General features: G+C 44.9%; 1 protein-coding gene across 2 annotated transcripts in view; it reads left to right on the forward strand.

Moving 5' to 3' along the window:
- LOC134549513 (chromatin remodeling regulator CECR2) overlaps nt 1-25,213 on the forward strand; it is a 92,308-nt gene that overhangs the window by 27,141 nt on the left and 39,954 nt on the right. For both annotated transcript variants that reach the window (XM_063395110.1, XM_063395111.1), the window contains exon 2: nt 22,392-22,486. In XM_063395110.1, the coding sequence (XP_063251180.1) occupies nt 22,392-22,486 (95 nt within the window). The remainder of the gene's footprint in view (nt 1-22,391; nt 22,487-25,213) is intronic.

Consider the following 25,213-nt stretch of genomic DNA (forward strand, 5'->3'; position numbering starts at 1 on the left):
GGATGAGCTCCAGACACTTCATGTGCTTCCAGAAAATTTGTCTGTGTGAGTCCTGTCTTCCAATAACCTGCCCTCATCAGCCAACTGCTTCCTCTGGTGTGCCCAAAACATGGGGCCTTTGAAAAAGGACTTAAAATGAGACTTCATGCTGATTAATAGCATGTAAATTCATAGAGTAATTCTTTAGATGCAAGCTAACTTGACTTTTAGCCTTTTCTTTAAATTTAGCCTTCCTGCTTTGCTTGAGCAATTTAAGCACTGCTAATATGATATTGTATTAAGTGGTGTCACTCAATGTAGATAGCACATGATTATAACTTAGTTATTAGAAAACACCTGATTTATCTCAATTGTGCCTCTTAATTTCTACTGAGAACCATAAAAGCAATGATCAAACCCGCTCAGGTCCTCCCTCCCTCCCTCCTGTTGGCAAGCCTGTCACTGACCTGTGCTGTGAGGGGATATTTATCAGGGTGCCACAGGGACCAGAAGTAGTTTCTATCTCCAATTCACTGACAATTCAGAGAAAGAAGTAGGCAGTGTATTAATTCATCGATGTAAAAAAATGCTGAAATAGTACTACTCAAAAGTACAAGAGCCTAGAGAGGGATTAAAAGTATGGATAAATAAAATCGAGTTGGAAAGTTGATGCTATCACGTGTGGACATAAATAATATAAAGCAGAGCTAGTTGCTGGGAACATTCCGGACGTGAGAGCAAGTGTGCCATGTCTTGTGACTTTTAGCCAAATATTTCATATTTGCTTGAACTTCCCTTCTTGAAGATCCTGTGACAACATGATCCAAGTGTATTCCCAGTTCAGAGAACCAAACTGCACCCAGTATTTATTATAATTTTTAAAACACTGTGAATCCAATGGGTCATGTTTGTGTTTTACGGAGTAAAGCGGATCACTGGATGGATCAACAGAGGTTGTATAAGTGTGATGTTTTTCTTCTTAAATGTAGCCCCTGCCCTTTTGTGTAACTTTGTTTCTGGATACTTTGGTACAAAAAAGATTTATAAAATAGTAGCAAACAGAATAACAGCATGAGAATGGAAAGAAATATTGAAAGGCCTCAATATACTGTATACTTACCTGCATCTGTAGGACAGACACCAAGAGATATAAGGAAACTGGATGATTGAAATAATAGGAGAAAGGAGAACAAAAATTATTCTAAACACAAAGAAGTGTTCCTAAGCAGGAAGTTCTGCTCCTGAAACACTTAAACTAGACAAATACGTTGTGTCTGGCAGATAATAGCCTCCAAATAGTCCTGGGTTAGAAACAGAATTTTGTATGCCTTTTGTGTCTTTGAGTTTTATCCCCAATTTCTGGATTGGAAAGCAGAGGATGGTTAGTATCATGGGCTCATCTCAGTAGCCAATGCTAGGATTATCTGGAAAAGTGGGAGAATAGGGACACTTGAGATGTGTATTCCTTTGGCAAATTCGGGCTAGCTACTGAACAACTGCCTCGGGATTTATTGGAAAGTCTAAGAAGGAATTAGATGGCACAAACACAGTGGTTTTGCTGTGCTCTGGAAGCCAGCCAGCTGTGCTCAGAGGCTGGTTTTTGATGGAGATGTTTTCCCTCACCACCAACGGGGAGAAAAGGTTGGCATCTCATTAAATACTGTTATTTTACACCAATGGTGGATGGCCATCAGGCTGGTAATCTCACAGCCACCTTTCTCTTTGCCTGAAGCGGGCATGGTACGTGACCTCCAGGGCAGAAGTGCAGCCCTCCTCCTCTTTAACATCACAACAGTGTCCACTCCAGGTTTGAACTGTGCACGTTGCAATTCAGCAACAGCTATTCTGCTTTTCAGTCCTTACTCTAATCTGAGTGGGTAGGAAGGTGTTGGGAAGACCTGCAGAAAAAGTCTCCCCTTTGGTTTGGATGGAAGAGTTGGTGATAGTAACTGCAGAGTTGATAACTGGCTCCTACCGCTTTTCACAGAAGGTCGAATGTTTTAAAGATGAAAATATCTGTTTCTCAGCATTTTTTTCTGCTGTTCTTGTGGTGGCTTAAAGCATCTTTTCCTTGAATGTAACTCACACAATGAAGCTAAAATCCCATCTTCCCAGTTTCCTTCCTCTTTCATTCTAAGCTACTTTCATGTACGAGCCATCCACCTCCTCAGAGTGAACCCTCTGAGCAGGTTCTGGATGAGGCCTCTGGCCCAGCTTGTTCTCATTTCTAGTCCCAAGTCAAGCCTAATATTAGATACCTTGGAAGAGAGAGTAAAATCCTACAAAGACAAGTGGGAAAACTGTAGAATTCTCTTGACTCCGATTGCTGACACTGTTGGTGTTTTGTGGGTTTTAATCTTATTAGTATTATTGCTTCAATAAATACCTAGCAGAGAAGAGTTCTGTGGGTTACATTTGTTGTTAGCATGGGTGCAGCAATATTTTCTTCCATCACTGCTAAATCTATTGTCTTTTATTTAGTTGGACAACTCCTTGGTCCTGTCCTATTGGGAGAAAAAGCGGGTGGGAATGGAGAATAAGTGCATCCAGATGGTTTTCTCTGCCTGTTTTATGTTATCATATGCTGGGATTGCTTCACCTCTTACTTACCGCCCATTGAACGTAGCTGAGAAATTTGAAAATCATTAGAGTTCCTATTCAGACTTTTTAATGGACTGTAGGCCATCCCAAGTCATGCTAACAAGCGTTCAATCAGTCTTGAGTTTTGTAATTTGTGTGTTTTGTAACTGCATTCTTGGATGAGCATCTTTCTGAGGCTGTAAATTTATGTTGCTTCCTTCTGGACTTTTAAGTTTCTGGGGTTTTGTTTTGTTCCAAAGGCAAACAGGCCGAATGCAATGTTTGAGAGAAAACCCGTGTTTTCCATATTATTCTTTATCTCTCTCTAATACAAAGCTCCACATCTGGTTTGTGGTTTTGACGTTGACTGGAAACTAAGCAGATGTTTTCCCTGTGCTGTCCACAAGGGCACTTAGATCTTTCTCCAAATGGTTACAATTAATGTGAAACCCATCCGTGTCTACAATTAGTTCAAACTCTCCTTGCCAATTTGCATAACCTTGCACTTGTGTGCAGTAACATTTATTTGCTGCAACTTGGGTGGATGCTTCAGATTCATACTGTTAATTCTTGCTAGTGTTATTTATTTTATGGAGCAGTATCATCAACAATTTTTTCCCCTATTTCACATTGTATATGCCCCTTTCCAGATCATTTAATATATTAAATGTTGATCATAGTATCCACCCCTGGGACTTCCCCCATTAACCTTCTTGAAAACTGGCCATTTATTCATGCTGTTCTTTTTTCCTAAATTAGCTTTAATCTATTGACAGATGTTTACCTCTCACCCCATGACTAGTTTCCCTAATAGACTGTGGTGATTAATATTACCAAAGGCTGTTTGAAAATTCAAATTAATTATATCTACCAGTTTTTCTTTAACCACTGTCTTGGCACTCCTTATAGAAAACACGGATGTGCCCATTTTTCTTATGGAAATACCATGCTAATCTGGGCCTGCTGCATGGCATTAATCTAACTTTCATAACTACCCAGTTGAGCCATTTTACCAGGTACTAAAGTAAGGTTTACAAGTGTCTGTAATTCCCAAGTTCACTGTTGCTTTTTATACACAAATCCACCGTATCACCTGCCCTGCAGCTTTGCCACTTCCTATTTAATTTTAATGATCAAGCTGCCAGCAAAATGCGTAATGTGGCGCTTAGCTCTTAACGTTGTTTGAAACTCGGGCGAGCGCTACCTGGGCCAGTTTGTTTCCAATTTAAATTAATTTTATGTGACTCCAGGCATCAGTGGCAGGCTGCCCTGGGTTTTTACAGCTCCTGCTCTTGAGCTGCTCGTTACCGGCGCCCGCCAAGGGCCCCTGCAGGGCTCTGCTCTCGATGCTCCTATACCTCTCCTATACCTCTCCTATATCTCTCCTATACCTCTCCCATACCTTTCCCATACCAACCTGTTTGGTGCAGCCAGCCCAGCCTCTCACTCTGGAGATGTTTTTTGAAAAGCTCTTCCAAGCATCTTCACAGCCCCTTACCTTCAAACTTCTGGGAAGCTTAACCAACTCCAACTTTTTAACTTTTTAATTCAAACAAGCAACCACTAGAGCATAGTTTGAGCATGGTTTTAGTGATTTTTGCCTTTTATGTTAGTTAAAGCTGGATTATTTCTGGATCTTGCTGTGATCTGAGGTTTACAGCCAGATTAAGTCTTTACGTTCAAGTCAGTATTTTCTTCTGTATGTGTCTGAGCAATTTGTGGCTTTAATGTACATTTGCTTGAATTTGTTTTAATGTTTTATGTTACAAGAAAATAATTGTTTCTTCCTGTTTGCAGAATGAACTGTTTCTTTTGACTTGTATTACAGTGCTTTTGGTTAAAAATTTGAGTTAAAAAATGCACTGCAACTTTTTAAAAATTGGTTTGATGATGATGAAGTTTAGAATTCCATTGTCTTAAATGAGATGTTTAGCACCTAAAGCTGATTTACTGCAGTTAGCCAGCTGTTCTGGGTTGTTTCCAGTCTTTGGGTTCTCCGTGGCCCATCTCAGCATCTCACACTCCCCTCAGGTCCATGATCAGGCTGTAGGTAGGCTGGCAGCATCCAGGGGCACCGTGAGATGGGCAGAGAAAGGCTGATCCACTGCAAAACAACACAGCAAGGAAAACTCGGCCGGATAATCCGTTTCAGGGTGAAAAACCCTCAAACCACCCCATAGCCTGGGCATTGGTGGTGCCAGGGCTGTGAGCAAGCACAGGGGTCATGCAGGTGGAGGAGCTGGGCAGGGTTGCTATAAAGTTACCCCTGGAATTTCATCCGGAGCGAAGGGAATAAACAGAAACGAGGCGCGTACTCCTCGTCGCTCGCAGATGGGCTCCACACATGTCAAGGCTCAATTTATCCTATCAGGAAGGTCTATTCTGGGCTCTTCTGTGTTTTCTGCCAGTTCAGTCTGGGAGTTGTTTTACACCTCTTGGCAAATATTTAGTTTGGGAGTTTCTAAGTATAATTTAAGTGATTGATTAAAAGTCAGGGAAAGCTTCAGCTCTTACGGGTTAGAGTCGTTTCAAATTTACCATTTAGATAAGTTTTAAAGGTGTGAGTCTATCTTAAGCATTTAAGAGTAAAGCAGAGGATCCAAACAGCCTGTACTGCTGTTCCTGTAGACTTTGTGCTGGTGCTTGTATTCCAAGTTTAGATTCCAAGTTTATATTTGCTTTAGTGATACAGTTAATATTCAAATGATTAAAAGTTTATATTCCTGAGAGCAGGGGAGGGGGTTGGGGATCAGTAGAGAGCATTGAAAACCTTAGGCTAAGCATTGTTTCTTTATTTCTGAGTACTCCAGTGCATCTTGGATGTAGACAGACACTGCAGTACTTGGTACGTTGTACCAAATTATCCCGTTTACCTCCCCTCCTGTTAGTGTCAGGCTGATTCCTTCCTGTATTTTGCAGCATTGTCCTTCCAAGAGGCATTGCAAACTTGCCAGCTCCTTGAGCACACTTCCTGCATCTTATATTTTGACTGGCTTTGAAACCTGTTCCCTTCACACCTTCTTGGGTTTAATTTCCCTGAGCTGATTTCCTGCGATGGAATTCTTTCCCCTGTCCCTGCCACTGTGGTTTTGGCCCACGCTGGGAGTGCTGGGTGTTTGCTGTCCTAACTGTGCTTCTTCAGACCCCACAGTGCACCCTGGATGTTAAAAGAATTCAGCCTTCCTGTGCATTAAGAAAATATTTTCTTGGTTTTGTGGAACAGCAAAGTGAAGTGCCCAGCATTGTGAAGGAAGTGTGTGGCACAGCTGGGGGATGAACTCTGATCTCCACGTGTCTGTCCAGCACCTTGGTTACATGATCATCTCCACTGCTTCATCTCAGATTCATCTGTTGAAGTTGAACCAGCATGTCAAACTGCATTTTTCATCTCTTTTCTCTTGACTCTGCTTACAGCTTGAGGCACTGGAGGAGAGTGGAGTTTTTACACGTTGGGAGTCTTCTTCAATACTGTTCTTTTATCCCCTTTTTTTGCCTCCCTTCTTACATCTCAAGTCGTGTGAAATCAAGTCTCTATTCCCTTCTACATCTGAAATGCAGCTTTCTGTATTCATGCACATACTTGCCATCAAAAGTTTAATCTCTGTCCTCCGTTTTAATGCTGTAACAAGATTTTATTATTTTTTTTAGGACCCTCACATTTTCCTTCCTCTGTGACATTCAGCTCTAGCCAACCAGTATTTCCTGCCTTTAGCATCTAAGTCACGTTCTTTCCTGGTCAAATTTTAGTATCCCCAGCCTGATTCAGCGTGGAATAGAAACCCTTTTCTGCCTTGTACACAAAAATGGATGTACAGGGTTAGATCAAAGGTCCCCCTAGCCCAGCATCTTGTCTCTTGTTGTACAGCAGATACCCAGGGAAGAGTCTCAGTTCAGGGCAATCAAGCAGTGATACTTCCCTAGACTGTGCTACCAGTCTCTGGCTCATTTGCAGCTCAAAAACTTCATTTTGTACTTAACAGCTGTTGAAAGATTTCCCTCCCCCCCTCTGTTAACTTGCCTTTCTTCTGTGAATCCACGTACTCTTATAGTACCCATAATATTCCATGGCCAAGAGACAGAAGAATTACTGCTTGTGCAAGGAGGTGTCTCCTTTTTGTTGTTTCTGTCCTGATAATTTAATTTGCTGTCTGTCCATTATTTCTTCAGAAGGAACTGCAAGCACTCATTCATTCTCCGTGCCTTTTCTGGCTTTTTATTGTTTTCCATAATTGTTTTTCCTGCAGAAGCCGTTTCATGCATTTAATCACTGTTGTTGTCCTCCTCCACCTTTTCAGTTCTTCTGTGTCTTCTTTTTCCCCAAATCCGGGGTCCAGAACTGTGTACAGGGTTTGTGTTGTAGATTCACTCTGCATTCATACAGAGATGTATTGATGTTTTATGTCCTTTCCTCAGCATGCCTACTATTATTATTTCATTTTTGACAGCTTCCACTATATTGCTTCTCCTTTTGGGTTTCTGCACACTGCTGTCCAAGCTGCATCTCTGCTTCTTGCACTCTTGCTTGTGATCTGGACCCTGACAGTTACTCTTGCTTCACCTGAATTTTCCTTTTCCTGTTTTTTCTGCCTTTTTGTGCTCCAACCATATCTAAAAGGGCTTTTTTCCTCTGGTGCTCCTACCCACCTTGATCTCTAAATTTCTGTCAAAGAGTCATAGTACAAAGCCCTTCAAAAGCATCTGCTCTTTCTTCCCCCTTATCTAGTCTACCAGCACTGTCAGGCAACTTTCTATTATGCTGGAAATAAAAAATGTCTCTAAGATGTGTGCCAAGCTCACAGAATGTAAATCCACATATGTATATCCAATCCACTCTTCTTTTTTCTTCTTCCCTCTTCACCATCTGTCTTCTAATCTGGCTTCTGTGGGCATTAAGGTATAATTTTACACCAGTCCGCTTAATTCCAAGTTTAGTTCTAATTTCTACTGTTCAAAAGTGTCTCATGCTAATGGAGCTTAATCTGCTCACACCGTGCACAGCATCTCAAGGAAAGCAGCTCTGATTCTAAGGAGCAGTCCAGGAAGGTCTGGGGCCTCCTCTATTCCTGTCTGGGAACTTTAGGATAGAAATCACTCACGTAATCCGTGTAACTTCTGCCTAATGAGCCTGATGTGCAGATGTGCAGCCTGTTTGTCCCCCACACATGTTGTGTTGCACACAGGCAGGCTGTGCTCAGGGAACACGCACGTGGGGGCTTGGAGACATGCCAGGAGCATCACGTTGGCTGCTCGTGCTGAACACTGCACGTAAGCGTTTGTCCAGAGCTGTCTTGGGTTGGTGGTGCTGGCTGGACCTGTCAGAGAGGGATCTGCCTTCAGGTCTGAGTCCTGATGTTGCTGTGAGCTCCTACTGTGACCAAGCTATTGCAGGGGAGCTCTGTCTTCATAGCAGTTTAACCCACAGCTGCTGTATCAGCGTTGCAGATGATTAAATTACCCCCTCTTTGCCCTAAGAGTGTAGAACCTCTTCCAGAAGGGAGTTGTGATGGGCTCTGAGCATTTGTAAAAATGGCTGTTGTGTTCAGTTGTTCCTGTAAGGACTTTGGACCTTGCTGTGTGGCAGGGATGTCATCACCCTGTGGATGCAGTGATCAAGGAACAGTTGTCCTCCTTCCCCTCTCCTCCTTTTAGCCGCAGTGTGGTTTTGAAGGCCAGCAGCATTTCAGGTTCTCCAGCTGTGGAGGTGCTGAGGATAACTCTGTCCTGTAGGCTGCATCATTACATTTAGACATCAAGATGTGATTCACAGAAAAAGCTCAGATCTCTGATGTTGAGCTCCACACCACGTAATAGTGGGTTGGCAGAAATCTGTTAGCTGAGCATTAAGTTCAATTAAACTAAATTAGAAACTGATTTAATGCTGCAATGGGCAGAGGTGTAGCCTGAGAGTTGTAGTGCTCAGTTTTAGTGCATTTGGCTTCCTGTGTGATCTGGGGCAGGTCACTTAGCTTGTCTGTGAGAAGCCCACGTGGGTGTTGTGAGGTTAAATGCCATAAGGATGCATGAAATCTTCTTGCGTGTGTATTACTGGGCTCATACAGAGTTTGAAGATAAAAGTTAGCAAAACCAGGCCTTCTTTGTCAGCCCTTTCTGTGTCCCAGAGGATTTCTATGGTTGGGAAAAACCCCACACTTAAAAGTTGCCGTATAACCAGATTTCACAAATGCACTTGCATGTGTACCTGAACAAATGATGCCACACTCCAGTGATTTCTGCTGAATCTGATGTTGTGGCGATATTGGCCACCAATGGTGTGATCTGCTGCTGCAGTGAGTGTGGCTCAGAGCCATTCTGATGTTAAAAAAGGGACAGAAACAATCAGTAACCCCTGCTGCCAGGCAAAGGAAGGATGAGGGCTGGAGCAGACAAAAGCTTAATCTTTCTCTTTCTCTGTTTTTCTAACAGTTGGAGCTAATCGCTGATAACCAACACTAAAACATCTGAATCATAAATCTGTTCAGCTGCTGTGTGACTCACAACAAACAGAGTATGAACTGTTTGTGCCTTAGCTATTCTCTTCCCTGCTGAGCTCTGCCATGAGTTATCTCACATATAACCCCTTCCCGTAGTCTTTGCAGGTTTAAAGCAAAATTCCTGTAATGCTTTTTACATTTTAAGCCACTGGGGCACTCTTTCCATGCTAGCTCCCTTTTAAGGTAACTCTAGGCAGAAGATGAGATCACAGCAAGGAAGTCCAAAGAGCAGGGATGCAGCCTACACACTCATCTTTCTCCCTTCTCCCCCACTCACCCCCCCAAGAGCTGGGACTCCTGCTTCCCACTATTGTGAGAATTAATCCTTTAGTGCTCCTTGCTGCTCTACCTTCCATATAGCCAATAAGCACAGAGTGACTGAAAGATTGGATCTGTGTCCAAGGGAATGAATAGCAATGGATCACACTGCTCTAGCTCTTTTGCAAGTGCTGTTAGGAAAATATCATTTGGTTTTGTTTGAAAAATAATTCTTATATCTCAGTTTATACAAAAGTGAGTCTGAGCATTTTTGGATTTTTTTTCTTTCTTTCTTTCTTCTCGGATCAATGGACAGCTGGGGAAGAGGGGGGAAGAAAATTCCTAACTTTGGGCCCCAGCTGGAAATCAATACAAGGATAGTCCTGAATGCTATTCCTTGACTGCTGGCTGTGGATGTGCTCCTGTGTTGACTGAGGCTGCTCACAGTGAATGAATAGGTGGATTTTTTCAACACTAAAATTTATTTTGGAGGAAAAAGAAGCAACGTTACTTTGTTGCAGTTGCTTAATTGTCTTCTGTGCAAGAAACCCTGGAATGAGTAAATTTTGTATGCTGTAGAGTAGGATGTGATTTTTTTTGGTGTCCCTTTTCTTGTTCTATTTTGACTGTGTGGAAATGGCGTGGAGGTTATTGAGTTCAAACGACTTCCTGAGATTTCTGTATGCCAGAAGGGAATGACTTGGGAAACAGTTTTTGGAGTTCCTCTTACTGAAGCTTTATTACATTTGCAAGGCTGAGTCAGAGGAAATGTTGCCAGACATCAACACAGTGGGACTGAGTTCCCTGGGAGTGACCAGGTCAGAGTCACCTGAACTCGTGGGCAAGAAGTTTTTTTCAAACAGGAGCAGCATGTGAATGCATTGACCTAAGAGCAGAAAAGAGCTGTGCTCAGTCTTGGAAGATGTGAGCCTGAAATGTTGCAGTGCAGAGCACAAGTCAGGCTCTCCACTATTTCTTTTAAGGAGCTTTAGAAATCATAGGATTGTTTTATGCTCAAATGTTTTGTAGGTATTTTATTTAAAAGTTTGACGGGAACTACTATAGAGATACTAAAATATGAAGAGCATGTAACTGTGACAGTCTGGGAGGGATGGCAGGCACCTTCTAAAAGGAGATTCTAAGCCAGTATTGGTTTTCACAGTGGAGATGGCTAGGATGAATTTGTTAGGGAGGAAAGTAGTGACCCTTGCTCCCAGCACTGAATGTTCTGTGTCATCTCACACTTTTGGTATTTTTTTGTATTGCACTTTTGAAATGCTTCATTATTCTTTTAATTGAATTTATTTTGTTGTCTTTTGAAGTTGTTTTTAACATTCTTGCAGTGAAATCAGATCCTGCAGAGGAAAGCTGTTTGTTGAGTTGTCCAGGCAGCAGCATGGCTTTTTCTGAACTTGAATTTTCCCTAATTTCTCAGTTTTGCTGCTTTTGAGCTCCTCCTTTGGACAGTAATGCCAGACAGGATAAGACATTTCCTTCACTGCTAAAAAAAACAGTAGTTGGAATGTTGTGACTCAGGATTCTTGCCCGTATGAGGTGCCCAGTGCAGGTGTCCTTTTCTGGTGTCTGTGGGACCTTCTGTTTGGAGAAGTTGGAGCAACCCTGCTTGTATGGAATGGCTAAACTCATCTGCCTGGAGGGGTCTGTGAAGAGTTAAGCTGGTTCTCGTTGTCTTCAAATGTTCAGCCTCATGGGAGATAAAGGTATTTGTCTCTGCTGTGCACATTGAGAAAGAGCAGAGAATAGCCAAGTGGGTAGCCTGAAGTCACCCAGCCTGGCAGTGCTGGGAATGGGTTTCCTGGCTCACACTACTGTACTTTAAACCACTTTTTTGAACAGGATAATCTGTATGTTCAAAGAAGGCTTTATAAAGCTCCCATTAACCCCGGTGCCATACCTAGTGAGGAATCTAATTTATGTTCTGGCAAATGAAAGCGGTTTCAGAGGCCTCGGTGCCGCAGGTCACTGTCAGACCTTCAAGGTTCGTTGCCACCAGTTTAATTTTTCTCCTGGTTGGATTTGACTCTGTTGTTCCTGAGAAAGGAGGAGCAAAATTTACTCCTGAGGAAAGATTTCCAGAGACATCCAGCTGTGGGTAACAGAACAAGATCCACTCAAGGGTTTTTGCTCTGCTATACATTTTAATGTATAGAATGTCTAATGTTCCCACTCCTTCCTTGAAAGAAAGAGAGACCTCTGGCAAAGCTGTCTTTTTTTTAATTGCATTTTATCACTTAGTCAGGATCTCAGGATCTGAATTCCAGTAGCCAATGAGTGGAAATGTCCTTTCAAACTAAAATGTTGAACTTTGGAGTTTACCCCTGAGTCCTCAAGCTACCTTATCTGAACAGCAGAGGAAATTTTTTTCCAGTTTTCTCTTCTGCTATCAAGGTGGAACACAGCATCTAAATATTAGAGAAGTAGCAGTACATTAACCTCAGCCTTGCTTTTACTCAAAGATTGCAAGTGTTTTACAGGGTTGGCTAAAAATTATCTAACATTTGAGTGGGGGAGGAGGGGGAGATGGACAGAGATTTAGCTCTCATCACTGTGAATGCATGAAGTGAGAATAAAAGCCAGGCCTTTCCTGATCCCATGCCCTACTAATAACACTTTTACAAGCTGGTTATATAATTATCTGTTATCGTGAGCTTTTTCCCCCCACTTGAGGCAGATCAGCTATTTCATCCAACCAAAGGGTTTGTGCAGATCTTTGGATAATCCAATGTCATCAGTTCTGCACTGAATTGCAGAAACAAAACTGGCTATTACAGTTCAGGAGATGTAAGAGACTTTTGGGTCAGTTTTTTTTGTTTGTTTTTAAGTATAATGAAATAAGTCTGGTTTTTTGGGTTTTTTTCCTTTTTTCATATTCTGGATGTCAGGAAGATTTAGAAGAAAAAGTTACTCCAATTAATGTCTGTAGAATAAGTATTATAGCAATAGAGCTGGTTTCCTCTGGGTCTGGGCAATAGTTTACTGCCCTTCTCTCAAATTACTATCTTTTTATAATATGTGTTTTAAGAGTGTAGTTAGCATTAACATTTATGAACATCACAATAATAATTATTTGCTGTTTCTGGCAGATATAACAATTACTGTGTAAATAGCCAAGTGTTGTAGCAATCTGCAGATTTATTGGCTATAAAGACAGCTTTAAATTAAGCTGGAGAAGAATTCCTGCATGGCGTGTGTGTTGAAGAAGATTTTCATCCCGTGCTCTGGAAGGAGAGCCACAAGCACTCCATCACCTTTTTTATGGAGCAGCCCTGCCAGATGTGGAGTAAAAGGCAGAGCGTGTCTCCTAAGCACGCAAAGGGCTCTGTGCTGCTTCCCTTGGCAAACACACGTGTGAGCCCAGCTCCTTCCAGATGGGAGAGGAGGTGGATGGTGGTTCATGGCCACCTCTGGCCATGGGGACAGTGTTGAGCTCCTTGCAGTGCGTTGCAAGAAGCAGCTCCTGAGTTTTTGCACTTTACTCCAACTCAAAACCCTGGAGCTTTTTTGCTTTGTTTTTTTTTTTTTGAGCACCTCCTTCTCCCCTCTGCCTTTCCCCCAGCTCTGGGGAAGGGAATGGGAATTCCCGTGGGGCTCCTGGCTGCTCCTAGCTCCAAGAGCAGTTCTCTCAGTCACCAGGCAGCCCTGCAGGGCCCTGTTTGGGCTTTCACTGGGGCAGCACCGCAGGATTTTAGAACAAGCACCAGATGGGGAAGGTGTAATAGGTAGTAGTCCCTGGGGCAGAGGCTTTGAGCCCCAACCAGGCTTTAGGGAGGTCTTTCCCGCATATCCAATACAGATCTTTTTGGACAGGGCTGCAGATAGAGCGTGAATTGGGAGAGATAACTTCTTGTGTTTATTTTGACACTGGATCCTGCAGTGACGTGCCTTAGGAAGCCAGCTCTGTGTGACTCGCATTACAATATTCAACTGGCTTGAAACACCATTTCCTATTTCAAGCCTATCCCTTCGTCTCATTGAAGTGGTAGCATCTGTGTTTGTTGTAATAATTTCAAAAAAAAATTGCATAAAAGCCATTAATTTTTGTATTGGAGTATGTCTGGACTGCATAAGTTTGGAGTAAGTTCAGAAAGTCTGACAGATAAACAAGATGATGCTTTTGGCAATCCAGAGGAGAGCAGGCACTGATCTAAGAGAATGGAAAAGACCTATTAGCTCTAGTTCTAGCAACTCTTAGGCCATGCAATAGGCATGTGTTTTTAAAACTTACTCTTGGGCTTGAGACTAAGCCTGTTGCAAACAGGCAGCTCACACATCTGAGTAGCTGCCTGGCTGCTTCGTCAGGGCTGATAGCAGTAGGCAGCTATTTCATGCTTTTTTAAATCCTTCTTTGCTAAATTAGTAGGAAGAAAAAAGGGTGCTGAAACTTGAATTTCAAGCACTGCAGTGGAACTCACCCACCTTTCATGTGGGCAGTGGCAGAAACACGTGGGGTACCTGTGTGTGGCTGCTGGCTCCCTCTCTCAGTGGATTTGCTTTTGTCCCACCCGGAGCAAGGAAGAGTTTTCAGTGCTGGCAGCACCTCCAAACTTCTGCTGTCCCCACTGAGCCCCAGGCAGGGTTTTTTGGGGTGTGTAGGCTCTGGGCTGCACTCTGCACAGCATCCAAGGAGAGGCAGAAGAATGGCTGGCTGTGGAGGTCAGATTAAAGGGGAAAAGCAAGGCCTTCCAGCCTGTTTCTACCTGAATGTGTTTTAGTGTTTCACCCTGCTTTTTCAGGCTGTGGTGAGCAAGGACCTGTCTTCCTCCATTCAAAAGCCAGGTTGTTGTTTTTGTCTGAGGGGCAGAAGGGATGCGAGGAAATCACCTGACTCCTTAAGGGATGATCTGGACTTTCTGTTTATCTCCAAGCTCGTGGAGATAAGTTGTTTCATGGCTTGCATATCACCTGGCAGCTAATAGCATCCTGGAGGGGGGAGCAACAGAAATGCCTGAGGAGCAGCACTGGTTGCTGTTCCAAGGGAAGTTTTGTGGGGAGGCTGCATAGCTTGAGTGCCCTGTGCCTCAGGAGTGCCTGGTGGCAGGGAGTAAATCCCTCCAAGAGTTTTGGGCAGTGCATGAACTACACAAGTGGATGTTGCTCAGATAGACCAGGCCAGCTGTATCAAAAGCTGTGAAAATTCCCTTTAAAAAATTACTTTCTCGGTAAGTTTTGAAATCTTTGCAGAAACTTAAGCCAAACAATCCATTCCAGATTTTGGCACTCATCCTTCCCCTTCCCGGTGCTCATGCTGAGCAGATGAGTGCAATGGCCAGACCTAAAATGAAGAGCATCTACAGTCTGATCTCATCCTCCCTTGCTGCCTTTGGCTGGAGAGGAGGAGGAGCTTTGAAATCGGATTATTACTTCGAGCCTCTTGGCTTTGGAGCTACAGACTGTTCCCCACGTTGCCAATGGGCTTAAAAGCTTAGCAGAACTCCCACTAGGTACCCAGGAAGCCTCTTACCACAGGAGATGGTGACACGGCAGGATCAGCTGTTCCTTATTTATCGTGCAGCTGAATTGTCTGGGGAGGGACCATCGCCAACCCGCTGCTGTTGTGTCCAGAAACAGCATCAAAACAGGTAGAGCTGGTGCTGTTTGCCACCAGCAGGACTGTGCTCACCCAAAGTGAAGTGTAAAAATGCTTGCTGAAATTTTTAGTCTTTAACTGCTGGTAGTACTTAGCCCATAAATGGGAATGCTAAATCCAGTATATGTGGAGAGAAAGAGTTTGGGGTTGTTTTGGTTGGGTTTTACCAGCAAGGTACTGCTGGCATGGGACTGCAAGAGCTTAGTGATATATAATCTATACAATATTATACAATATTTGGGGTTAGTTTCAGAATGGTGCCAATCTCTAGGTGTCTGCTCACCACTTTTCTCACCCTGTCTTCCCAGAAAAAAACAAAACAAAACAAAACCAAAATCCTAAATCAGTGCAGTCTACGAGTAGTTTAATGATCTGAATACTTGTGATACTCCAGACAAGCACAGCTCTTGGGAGAGGGCCTTTCTAGGCGATAAAAAATGATACCTTTCTGTCTGAGGGTGAGGCAAACAGGATGCAATTCAAACAGACTGTGTTTCCTCTCACACTGTTGTGTTTGGAGGCTGTTTTCAGCTGGAGGAGTTGAACTTGTGGCTTGGGCAATAGCAGTCAGCCACTTTGGGATAGGGGCATGAGGGCAGTGTTTTGGTTTGGTTCTTTTTTTTTAAGACCACAGTGCCAATGCTTTTCCCATAAAGCCAAAGACTCCTGATTAGAAATTTAACCAGACTGATGATAGGCTTGCTTTTCTTATTTGCTCTTCACAGGCCTCTTGGAAATCTTCCACGGGGCCTGTAAGAGGTCTGCAAAGCAAAGGCTGGAGGTTCTGCTGAGCCTGAAATTTCCTGTGAAGCCAGCTCAGTGCCCAGTGCCATGCTTGCCCCTCAGCCAGCGTAACTGGCTTATGGTAAATGGTATAGATTATCTGCACTGAAGGAAGAGGGGATTATTTTAAAAAGGAGAAATTGTCCTTTGGAGGGAAATAGCACGATTTCCAAAGGCTTTGGCTGCTCATAAAACTGCGGAGAAAGAAAGATGATATTAGTGGCATTGAGTGTCAAGCCTCAGGGCTGTCTCTTAGCCCCTCCACTGAGTGAAGCATACCCATGGTGTGGATGCTGGGGCTCATAGCTGGGCTGTCTGTAAAATCTGCATGTGGGTGTGTGCCTCCCCTTGCTTCACAGGTGTGGCAAGGCATTACTGAATGTTCTTAAAATGCTTTGATGTTCTGGGATGGCAACTGCTTTAGAGGCATAAAATGTAATATCGAACTGCTAAACAGAAAAGAGTCACTTGTTACTTCAGAGCTTCACATGCACCCTGCCCATCTGAAAAGGTTCTTTGCCAGGGACAAGAAATGGAGTGAGTAGCAGTTTTACATCTGTAAAGTGATGACAATGCATACATTCATAACAAATGTAGTTCTCAAATCACTTGCACTGCAGGCAAGAGGAGCTAGGAGGAGAAGAAAGCGTTATTAGCACTGGTACATGGCTGTGGGGCGTGAGGGAGACTGGATTGATCAGTCTGAAATCTCTTTTCAGTACAGTTTAGCCACCCAGCGTGAGCTGCTCGTTTGTGTTTGTGTGACACAGCAGTGAAAAATTCCACTTGGAGAGCAAGGAGCGGCGTGCTGTGCAAACAGGGGAGGGTCCCTGTCCCAAGGGAGAGATCAGGCAGCAGGTTAATGTGGATGCAGAACTCCAGCTGTTCTGTAAGTGGGATAGATGGTACATAGACAGCACGGTGGTCTCAGAGTTTTAAGCATACTGATAGAGGGGATAAAGGGAAGACAAAATGTGAGTTTGCTTATAAACAAAGTCTGGAAAATTCTAGCCTGACCAAAATGTCCACTGGCACGGCAAACAGTTTGCATTTGCAACCCTTCTTAGGCTGAGCTGAGTGGAATTCAGTGTCTGCTGCATCCCCTTTCATAGCTGGAGGAGAGCATGGCTGACGTTACCCCTTGTGCTGCTGGCACCAGCACGGGAGCGTGTGGGATTTGTTCTTTGCAAACAGCCATAACGGGGAGGCAATACAGCAAATTCTCCCTGGCTTTCTGTTTATAGCCAATCTCCCTCATACAAAGCCGTCATCTCACACCTCTGCCTAGCCCTGGAGTAACATCACGCTCCTATTTTACAACATGTTGGAAATAGCCTTCAAAGCCTGCTCTCAGAATGCTGAGGAAGGTAGGCATTTCAGAAGGCACTGACAGACATTAAGGGGGAACCTGTAGAAACAGGAAAAAAGGAATACTAAGAACAGTTAGTTTCTTTGTTCCCCTCCCCAAATGATAGTTCCCTTCTGACAGGATAGCTTTTTTCCTCCCCAGGTATTTGCTCTTCATGCCTTGACCTTGCACACACCAGAAGAGAGGCTCAGAGAGGAGCTGGGACCACTGTGATGATGAGTGTCATTAACCTCTTCAGCTGTACACGGCCAGCTTGGCTCCCTCTCAGCTTGTGGTCCTGAGGCTGAGGTGAAGATGATGATGTTTCCTTGAGGCAGCTCTGACTTCATCCCTGCTGCCAGGAGCACAGGGAGGGCATTTAGCACCCATCTTCCCTGCTGTGGAAAGGCAGAGTGAAGAGACTGGGGATCCCTGTAGCTTGGGAAACCTTAAAGCCCTGGAGGATCACAGAGAGAGGGGACAGCATGCAGGCTCCTGCAGGACTGTGGGGAAGGTGGGAGAGCTGCACACGTAGTGTTTCCAACAGCCACTTAAATATAAGATGGCATGTGTGGGAGACTCCATCAGGACCAGGAGCCATCACTTCTTTCTGAATTTATGGCAGCCAGCTAAACCCGCTGCTGTTTGCCCTTGCAGGGCACCTAGGAGCCCCTAATGCCCTGCAGTGCCCTCCTGGCTCGTTGGACAGAACACGCTTCATATTTTGGAAACTATTTCCATATGATGGCAGGGATGCCAAGCAGGGAGAACAGGGCTGCAGGCAGCGTGCTGAGTGGGGGCCTGGTTCTCTCAGGCATTCTGAGAAGGTGCTAGGGGCTGAGCACACTGACAGACACTGACTTCACACTGGCAGGGATAAATGGTGCTTCTTGGAAGCATTTCAGGCCTGCAGTTGACTTTCCATCTTCCTGCCCAATCCCGGTACCCTTTGGCATGAGTTTGCCAAACTTTTGCCCAGATGCCTGTCGTCATTAATTATCTGTGAGGGGAAAAGAACATCCTGACTTGACTCAGTGACGGCATTGAAATTTCAGAGCATGGGCTGGGGCTGGCTCAGCACGCCCTGCCTGTAGCTTTTGGTGATCTCCTAAAGCCTCTGCAAAAGCCCGTTGAGTCACTTTGGAGCACTGCAATGGAAAGCTGATAACAGCAGCGCTATGGAAATAGAGCTGAGGGGATTGGGGCTTTTAAACTGATGGCTAACTTGGACAAGGCTTAGCTGTGCTTAAACTCGTTATGTCCATCACATTCAGTCATAGATGATTCAGCTGCAGCACGGAAGAAACCTCTAAACTCTAGTCCTGTATCTCAGCAGCCAGCCTGCTCACGCTGGGCTCTTGCAGCTTTGGAGGAGTCTTCTGCAGGGAAGGCCCCCGGCTTTGTGAGCTGCCCTCTGCACATTCAGCTTGCTGCAGCAGAAGCTGGAGGCTGCCTGCTTTCCACACACAGCAGCAGCCCCGGGCTCACCCCACGCCAGCTTGGCAACAGCGGCGTCGCTGTTGTGGGCTCGTTTGTTTGCTTTCCTCAGGAAGGCTGGCTGTCCTCTCTCTCCAAAATCCGGGCAGGTATCAAAAAGGCATCCAGAGCACCGCTGGTTTCGGTGGGGTTCATCCCAGCCCCAGCGTGGGGCACCGTGCCCTGCTGTGCCAGCCCTCCCTCCATCCCAGGCGTGGGGATGGACGGTGGGTGCCTGTCCCACCCTGCTGACCCCGCTCTGGCCGGCTCCTCTGGGAGAGGTGCTCACCCCTGCTCCCACCCTGGCCCTGGCATCGCCTCTTCCCAACAGTCCTTGCCTGACTCAGGGGGGATTTAGGACCGGGCTGGGGGAGGGAAAGACGTTAAACAGGCTTTTCCCTAATGAGGTGTGACGCCAGCTGGAGAGGGGGAGAATCCTGCTTTTCTCCTGTCTGTTGCTCTCTCCAGCTAGAGGAGGAGGAGATGTGTGTCCCCCCCTTTTCCTCTGCTGATTTGCTGCCTCTTCTGTTTCCTTTCTGTGCTGTCCCCAAAGCGTTTTGGCAAGGTTCAGATTTCTGTGCTCACAGCTCAGTGCTCAAAGAGAAAGGGGGAAAAACAAAAGGATTGGAGGCGTGGGGAGGATGGTGGCGGGGAGGAAGCTGAGCCGCTCGTCCTGGCCAGGCTGGAGCAGTGTGGGGACGGGTGACTGGGGCAGGGTTTGCACTTAGGACCCTTAGGGGGGCTTTGGTGGCTTCTTTCTCCTGAGAGTCCCTGGCATCACTTCATCTACCCGTGTTTAGATGTGCTGCTTGAGCAGTGTGCTGCTTTGCTGGCTGTCCCTTGTTGGAGGAGAGGGCTGGAAAAATCCTCCTGCAAAATGTGGGCTGAAGCATTAGGTGAAAACCTGAAGGGATGCTAACTCTTTGTGTTCCTGAGATGTTAAGATTTGCATCACATCCTCCTAGTGCGTCTGCCATTCCCACAGCACTCTGAGCGTGTGGGAAGAGTCTAGAATTTAGGTGTTTTGGGACAGGAAGCTGGAGAAGCCAGTGGGATAGAAAATGGTGACATTGAGATAAGCAGGGCTGATGGACCCAGCCCTGGGTTCATTGTTCAAGCCCCATGTTCATTCATCAGGTTCCTCTCACTGCTCTTACCCTTCTGTCACAGGCAGCAGTAGTTAAAATGTAGACAGAAACATTACAGGACATTACAGGACAATGTCAGTATCCTTTTTCCAAGACAAATAATCACTTGGACTGTGCCTTTACTGAAACATTTTGGCACTGAGTGTCACTGCTGGCAGGGAGCAGAGGATCAGGGTGGCTCCAGGAAGCACCCATGGCATTGGGGAGCACGGTGCAAGTGCCTTTCTACAGAAGCACCTCACTCTGCCAGGGATGGACCTTCACTGGCCCCAGGCTGTGTGTGTGCTGCTCAATCCTGCCTTGTTCCAGAGCCCCTTAACCCAGCGTGGCACTGGGACTCTGCAGCCAGCCCCACGTTGGTCTGCGTGCCCAGAGCCCCCTTTATCCAGTGGCTGTGAGATCCATCCGGGGCAGGTCCCCAAAATTGGTGCTACACCTGCCATGGAGACAAGGACAAGGAGCACCCTTCTGGGAGAAAGCAACCAGCAGGAATGGGGGGGATCAACCCATCCAGGTGTTTTAGTCCCTGCCTAGGAGATGGCATCTTGCCCAGTGCCCCAGGAATGTCCCCTGCTCCCGGGGTGACCCGCCAGCTCTAGAAATGTAAAGGTCACTCTGGAAAACAATGGCTGCAGATAGGGGCTATCTGAGGCAGCAGTGGCCACTGCCTAAGGAGTGCTAGTCAAACAGCAGGCTGAAAAGGCTCACGGGAAGCAGTTTAAATATTCCCTCATACAAAAGGCTGTCACATCCTAGCAGGGGCAGGCTGCTGACTGACAGCTTTAATGAACAAGTGTGTGTGGATGAGGGAGAGGCTGAATGCAGGAGGCATCCTGGAGACTTACTTTCCCCCTGCCCATCATTCTGGGTTCTAACATGTCATTTTTCACAAGCTGCAGGTTTATTGTGGTAATGTGGTAACACACCTGGGATGGTTTAGCATATCACATGCTTTAGGTTCTCCCCGCTCCCCTCTCCCCAGGGATATTTATACAAGGCATATGTCCACTAAAATATTTTACAAATAAAGTAAGTCAACACCTCTAAAATACTAGCCACTTATCAAATGGTAAGTAGGGCCAGGAGCTGGACTCAGTCCTAGTGGGTCCCTTCCAACTCGGGACATTCCATGATTGTAAGTGAATTCCCTCGGTAATTACTATTTATATAGCGTGATTCCTATTTATACAACAATAATACCACTCTGTCCAAGGGATGGCAAGCAGCAACTGCAGGTTTTGTATGAACTTGTCATTCAGCAGGGTGCTCATCTAGAGGCAGAGAGCAGAGATTCCTGGTGCTTTCCCTAGCTCTGTGGCAGGGACACTGCATCAGGCTTTGGCTGCATGCTGGCCTTTCCCTTCCTCCAGTTTCCACGTGTAATAAATGTGTTTAGTACATTCCTCACAGGGCAGGTGTCAGGCTTCTGCTCCTGAAGCACTTTGGGTGTTGCACAAGAGGTAAATAAGAGCAGTGTTGGTAATGAAAATATGCCATTAATACATTTCCAATAAAAAACCACAAGCGGCGTTTAAGCTGCAATCTGTTATCAATAATTTTATTACTGCAGTTACTGCGGTCTAATAAAAAAAGCACTTTCTCTTCTTTATTGGGTAAGTGCCAAAACGTTTATCCTTTATTCTCTGGCCATTAACCTTTATTCTGTAGCCATTAGCTTAGCTATTTGTGTAACAGTCTGTTGAGTAACATTCAAGCAGGAATTTGTATTCAATCCATTATTTACTCTGAAACCCAAAAAGAATAGCTTCTTATGCCTATATTGTTTATCCATATTAAATCTTGTTAAATGCTGTATGCTAGTGATGATAAGTCTTCCAGAAAGTGGATTTTTCTTACTGTGAATAATTTTCTGGCGTACAAATAAAACTATAATTAACCAAATAATATTTGGAAAACAAAGCACTTTTGAAACTGCTAGCTGAAAAAAAGATATTTCTTACAATATGTGCAAAATTTGTAATAACTAAATTTCAGGAGTTTATCCTTTTTGTGGCTCAATTTGTGTATCACATCTTTGTGAACTCCTCTGTGCTGAAATAAGCCGTGATACTCTCAAGGAGATTGAGATTTTGAGTGACGAAGTCTGACATCCCTCCATCCTTTCTTTCTTACTGGAGTTGAAAAAAAAAAAAGGAGCCCAATGGCAAATAAGTTAAATAATCAAAATGCTTGCTTTTCTTCGAGGCATTTGCTTGCTAGCTTTCAGCCATTTCTGGCAATCCATCTGAAACTGCTACTTCTGGGTTGTGAGTGGCTTTTAGTGCCCTGCTTGCTGAGCACATCTTTTAAATTGAGCTCACCAGCCTCAGTGAGCGAGGTAAAGCAGCAGAATGAAACTGTTGATTCCTGTCCATCAGGTGAACATGGCAGAAATCATGCCTTTCTCATTAGGCTGGAGTGGATCTCAACCCCACTGAACCCTATTTTTCTGCGTCCAGACAAAAGCATCAGTCTTCTGGCTGGAGAGTGACATTCAGTAAAAGCCTTTCAAGGTCTTCTCATAAACTCTTGCAATGAAGAGGTAGTAGAAACAGCATTTTTAATGATGAGGAAGGTCAGTTTACCCCACGCGTGCACTGCTGCTGTACACATACATGAGGCTGCTCGGGTCTTTTTGGTCCTGATGCGCTAGCAGGAAATTCTAAGGAATTATTTTAATGGTCGGATATTTTTTTTCCCTTCTCCTTTCTGCTCATTAGGAACTGGAAGCTGCTCTTCACGGGGACGATGTGGAGTTTATCAGCGACCTGATCGCTTGCCTCCTTCAAGGTTGCTATCAGCGCAGAGACATCACGTGAGTAACCTGCTCTGGCTCGAGCACTTTGCAAGGGGAGCTAATTAACACGGTGGAGGGGATGTTTCACGGCTTTGGAGTGATGACATGGCACTGATCAGCAGCCACCAGCAATCAGGCCAGATGCTTCACCGAGTGGAAGGGAATTCCAGCTCTCTTGGGTTGAGTTGTAGGCTTTTAATTGTACAGAGCCGCTAAGCAAACCCCTTTGTTCAGTGCAAAAAGCGTGTTTGGGGCTCTGCTGGTGCACACAGTGAGCAGCCACATCTGCTGGTGTGCTCTGCACTCTGGTCAAATCAGTGATATTAAGCCATCACATGTTTCCAGCATTTGTGTGTGTTGCATGGCATAAAACTTGCTGCTCTGCACACACCTGGCTTGCGTGGAAGATCCCATTTACATAGGGACAACTGTGATTATTGTCTCAGAAGTAAAAGGAGTATTGGAATCACTTCAGCTACAGGATGTTGGGAAGTGATTTGACGTGTTCTCTTGAAGTTTTGACATCCAGAGGCACTTTGTTAGTGTCCATTAAAGCAGCCTCCCAAATGGAGACATCTGCAGAGCATCATCCTTTAGAGGACTGCTGCTCGCACAGCGAAATGTGCTTCCAGTGATAGCAAAGGCTTGTTGCAGTGTGTTTTATTTGTTCTTCTGTGAATCATGTTAATAGCAAAGCATAATTGTGGGGACAAAGACAGCTTGGCAACACATGCAGTTGCTTGGAAGCAATCCTGCTCCCTAAGATCCCCCTGTTGTGGAGAGGCTTAGGCCAGTGCATAGGCATAGCCACAGGTGCTTGCATTGAAAGCTCTATTTCTAATTAACTGATTATGTTCAACAAAATTTATATAGTTTATTTATATGTACATATGCCACTTAATTAAGTTCTCTTTCATTGCTGCACAGACCTGCAGCATCAGTGGGTATCAGGACCTGAACCAGGCAGTTGCTCTGCATTTACTACCTCCAAATAAAACCAAAATATCCACAGAGCAATACATACCTGCTTGTAAACATGCAGCGAGTTTATTTCTTCATACCAAAGCCATCAGAAAGTAGTGGCTCAAGTGTTTTGCCCACCTGAACCAGCTTACCCTTGTAGCAGCAGCAGCAGATTTGTCTTTGATAAAATTCATAAATTCTACATCGTGAGGTTCTCCAAAACTCTCAAGACGTAAGAGTGTCCACTTTGTGATTGCACTGTGTAGTTGCCTCTCCTTTTGCAACTCTCTTAAATAAGAAAATTCAGGGATGAAATTCAGGGTTGAATCAGGGGTGAGCAGTGTGACACTGGCAAGTTGTCTGTCTGTCACCCAAACACACAAACAAACAAAAAAACCACACAACCAAACAAACAAAACACACAACCAAACACCCAAACAGTCGTGCCTGAAGGAGAAACCAGCTGCACCATTTCTGCAGCCTCTGTAAGAAGGGAGTTACCTCGTGGGAATGGGGATAATGAGGAAAGAAATTTCTGCAGAGGGGATGGGGAAGAGGGCCCAACAGGAGCAGTGCTGTGGGAATGGCTGAAGGGAGGTATCAGGAAAACTGCCTGAAACTGCTGGGATGTTGGAGAGGTGAGCTCTGAAGCACTGCAGAGGAAAATGTGGGAGGCTGCCTGGAAGCAAGAGGCAAAGATGCTGCATGCAGAGGGATATCATGAGGGGAGAAGCATTTAGATGTAGTCTAAATATGAAAATCTGTAGACAAATAAGAATAAAAGTGATGGCTTGGATACAGTTCTGAGAAACAAACCTGCCACACTGTTTCACACTTAAAACCAACTGTGGAATCCAAAAGCCTAAAATTCTCCATGTTCCTTACACGTTTCTTTGCAACACCATTTTCCCCCTCTGCCCCCAGTTCAAGAGGCTGATGCACAGCTTCCCTTCTGCACCTTGTTCTTCCGCAGTTACTGGTAGGAAGCTGAGCCTCTAATTGATTTTTTTGAATGCAAATGTACTGAAATGTACAAAGCCACACAAATGTAAGAGGCAGGATTTGTGTGGAGTTTAAACCTGGCTTTTCACAGTGGCCCGGGACTCCACAGTTCTCTGCTGCAGACAGATCAGAGGTACCTGTCTCGGGTGGGAGAAATCAGCAGTGTCACAGATCATCGTGGTGGTGTCACTGCAGCATCTCTCCAGTCATTTGTGCCCTGCATCCTCGTGCTGAGGCTGGGAGCTGTTACTATCAGCCTGTAAACTTCTGTTCCCTGTTGCACCTCAGAGAGAAAGGCAGGGGCTTGTTCTTGGGCTGGGGCACTGCAGCTCGAGCACGGGATGCTTCATAAACCTCAGTTTGCCCCCTTCTCTGAGGGGTTTCGAGGTTTAATTAGTTCTGTGTCGGGTCTTACATCTTTGATGGCCAAAATGTTATCTGCCTCTGCTTTCTCACAGTCTGTCTGGGAGCAGCTTGCAGTTCTTGTCACATCTGTTTTGACGGTGCGCAGGACTTGCGGCAGAGCTGGGCTGCCTGGCTTTAATCATGCATCATAGAGGGGCATAAAACTGTCACATACCTTTGCTAATTATAATGTGCTCTCAAGTAATTTTGGAAGTGGCTGAGAGCCCTTCTAATGCTCAATTTAACATGCTCTAGTTTGATTTGCTTTCCATTCTTTGAAAAAAAAGAGAGACTAATACTTTTGTAGGTTTCTGTGATCCTTGGTTTTGAAGTAGAGCAACTTTGCCTTGATTTTGATATTATTTATGACAGACT

Source organism: Prinia subflava, chromosome 4 (genome assembly GCF_021018805.1).
Source record: "Prinia subflava isolate CZ2003 ecotype Zambia chromosome 4, Cam_Psub_1.2, whole genome shotgun sequence".
NCBI classification, from domain to species: Eukaryota; Metazoa; Chordata; class Aves; order Passeriformes; family Cisticolidae; genus Prinia; species Prinia subflava.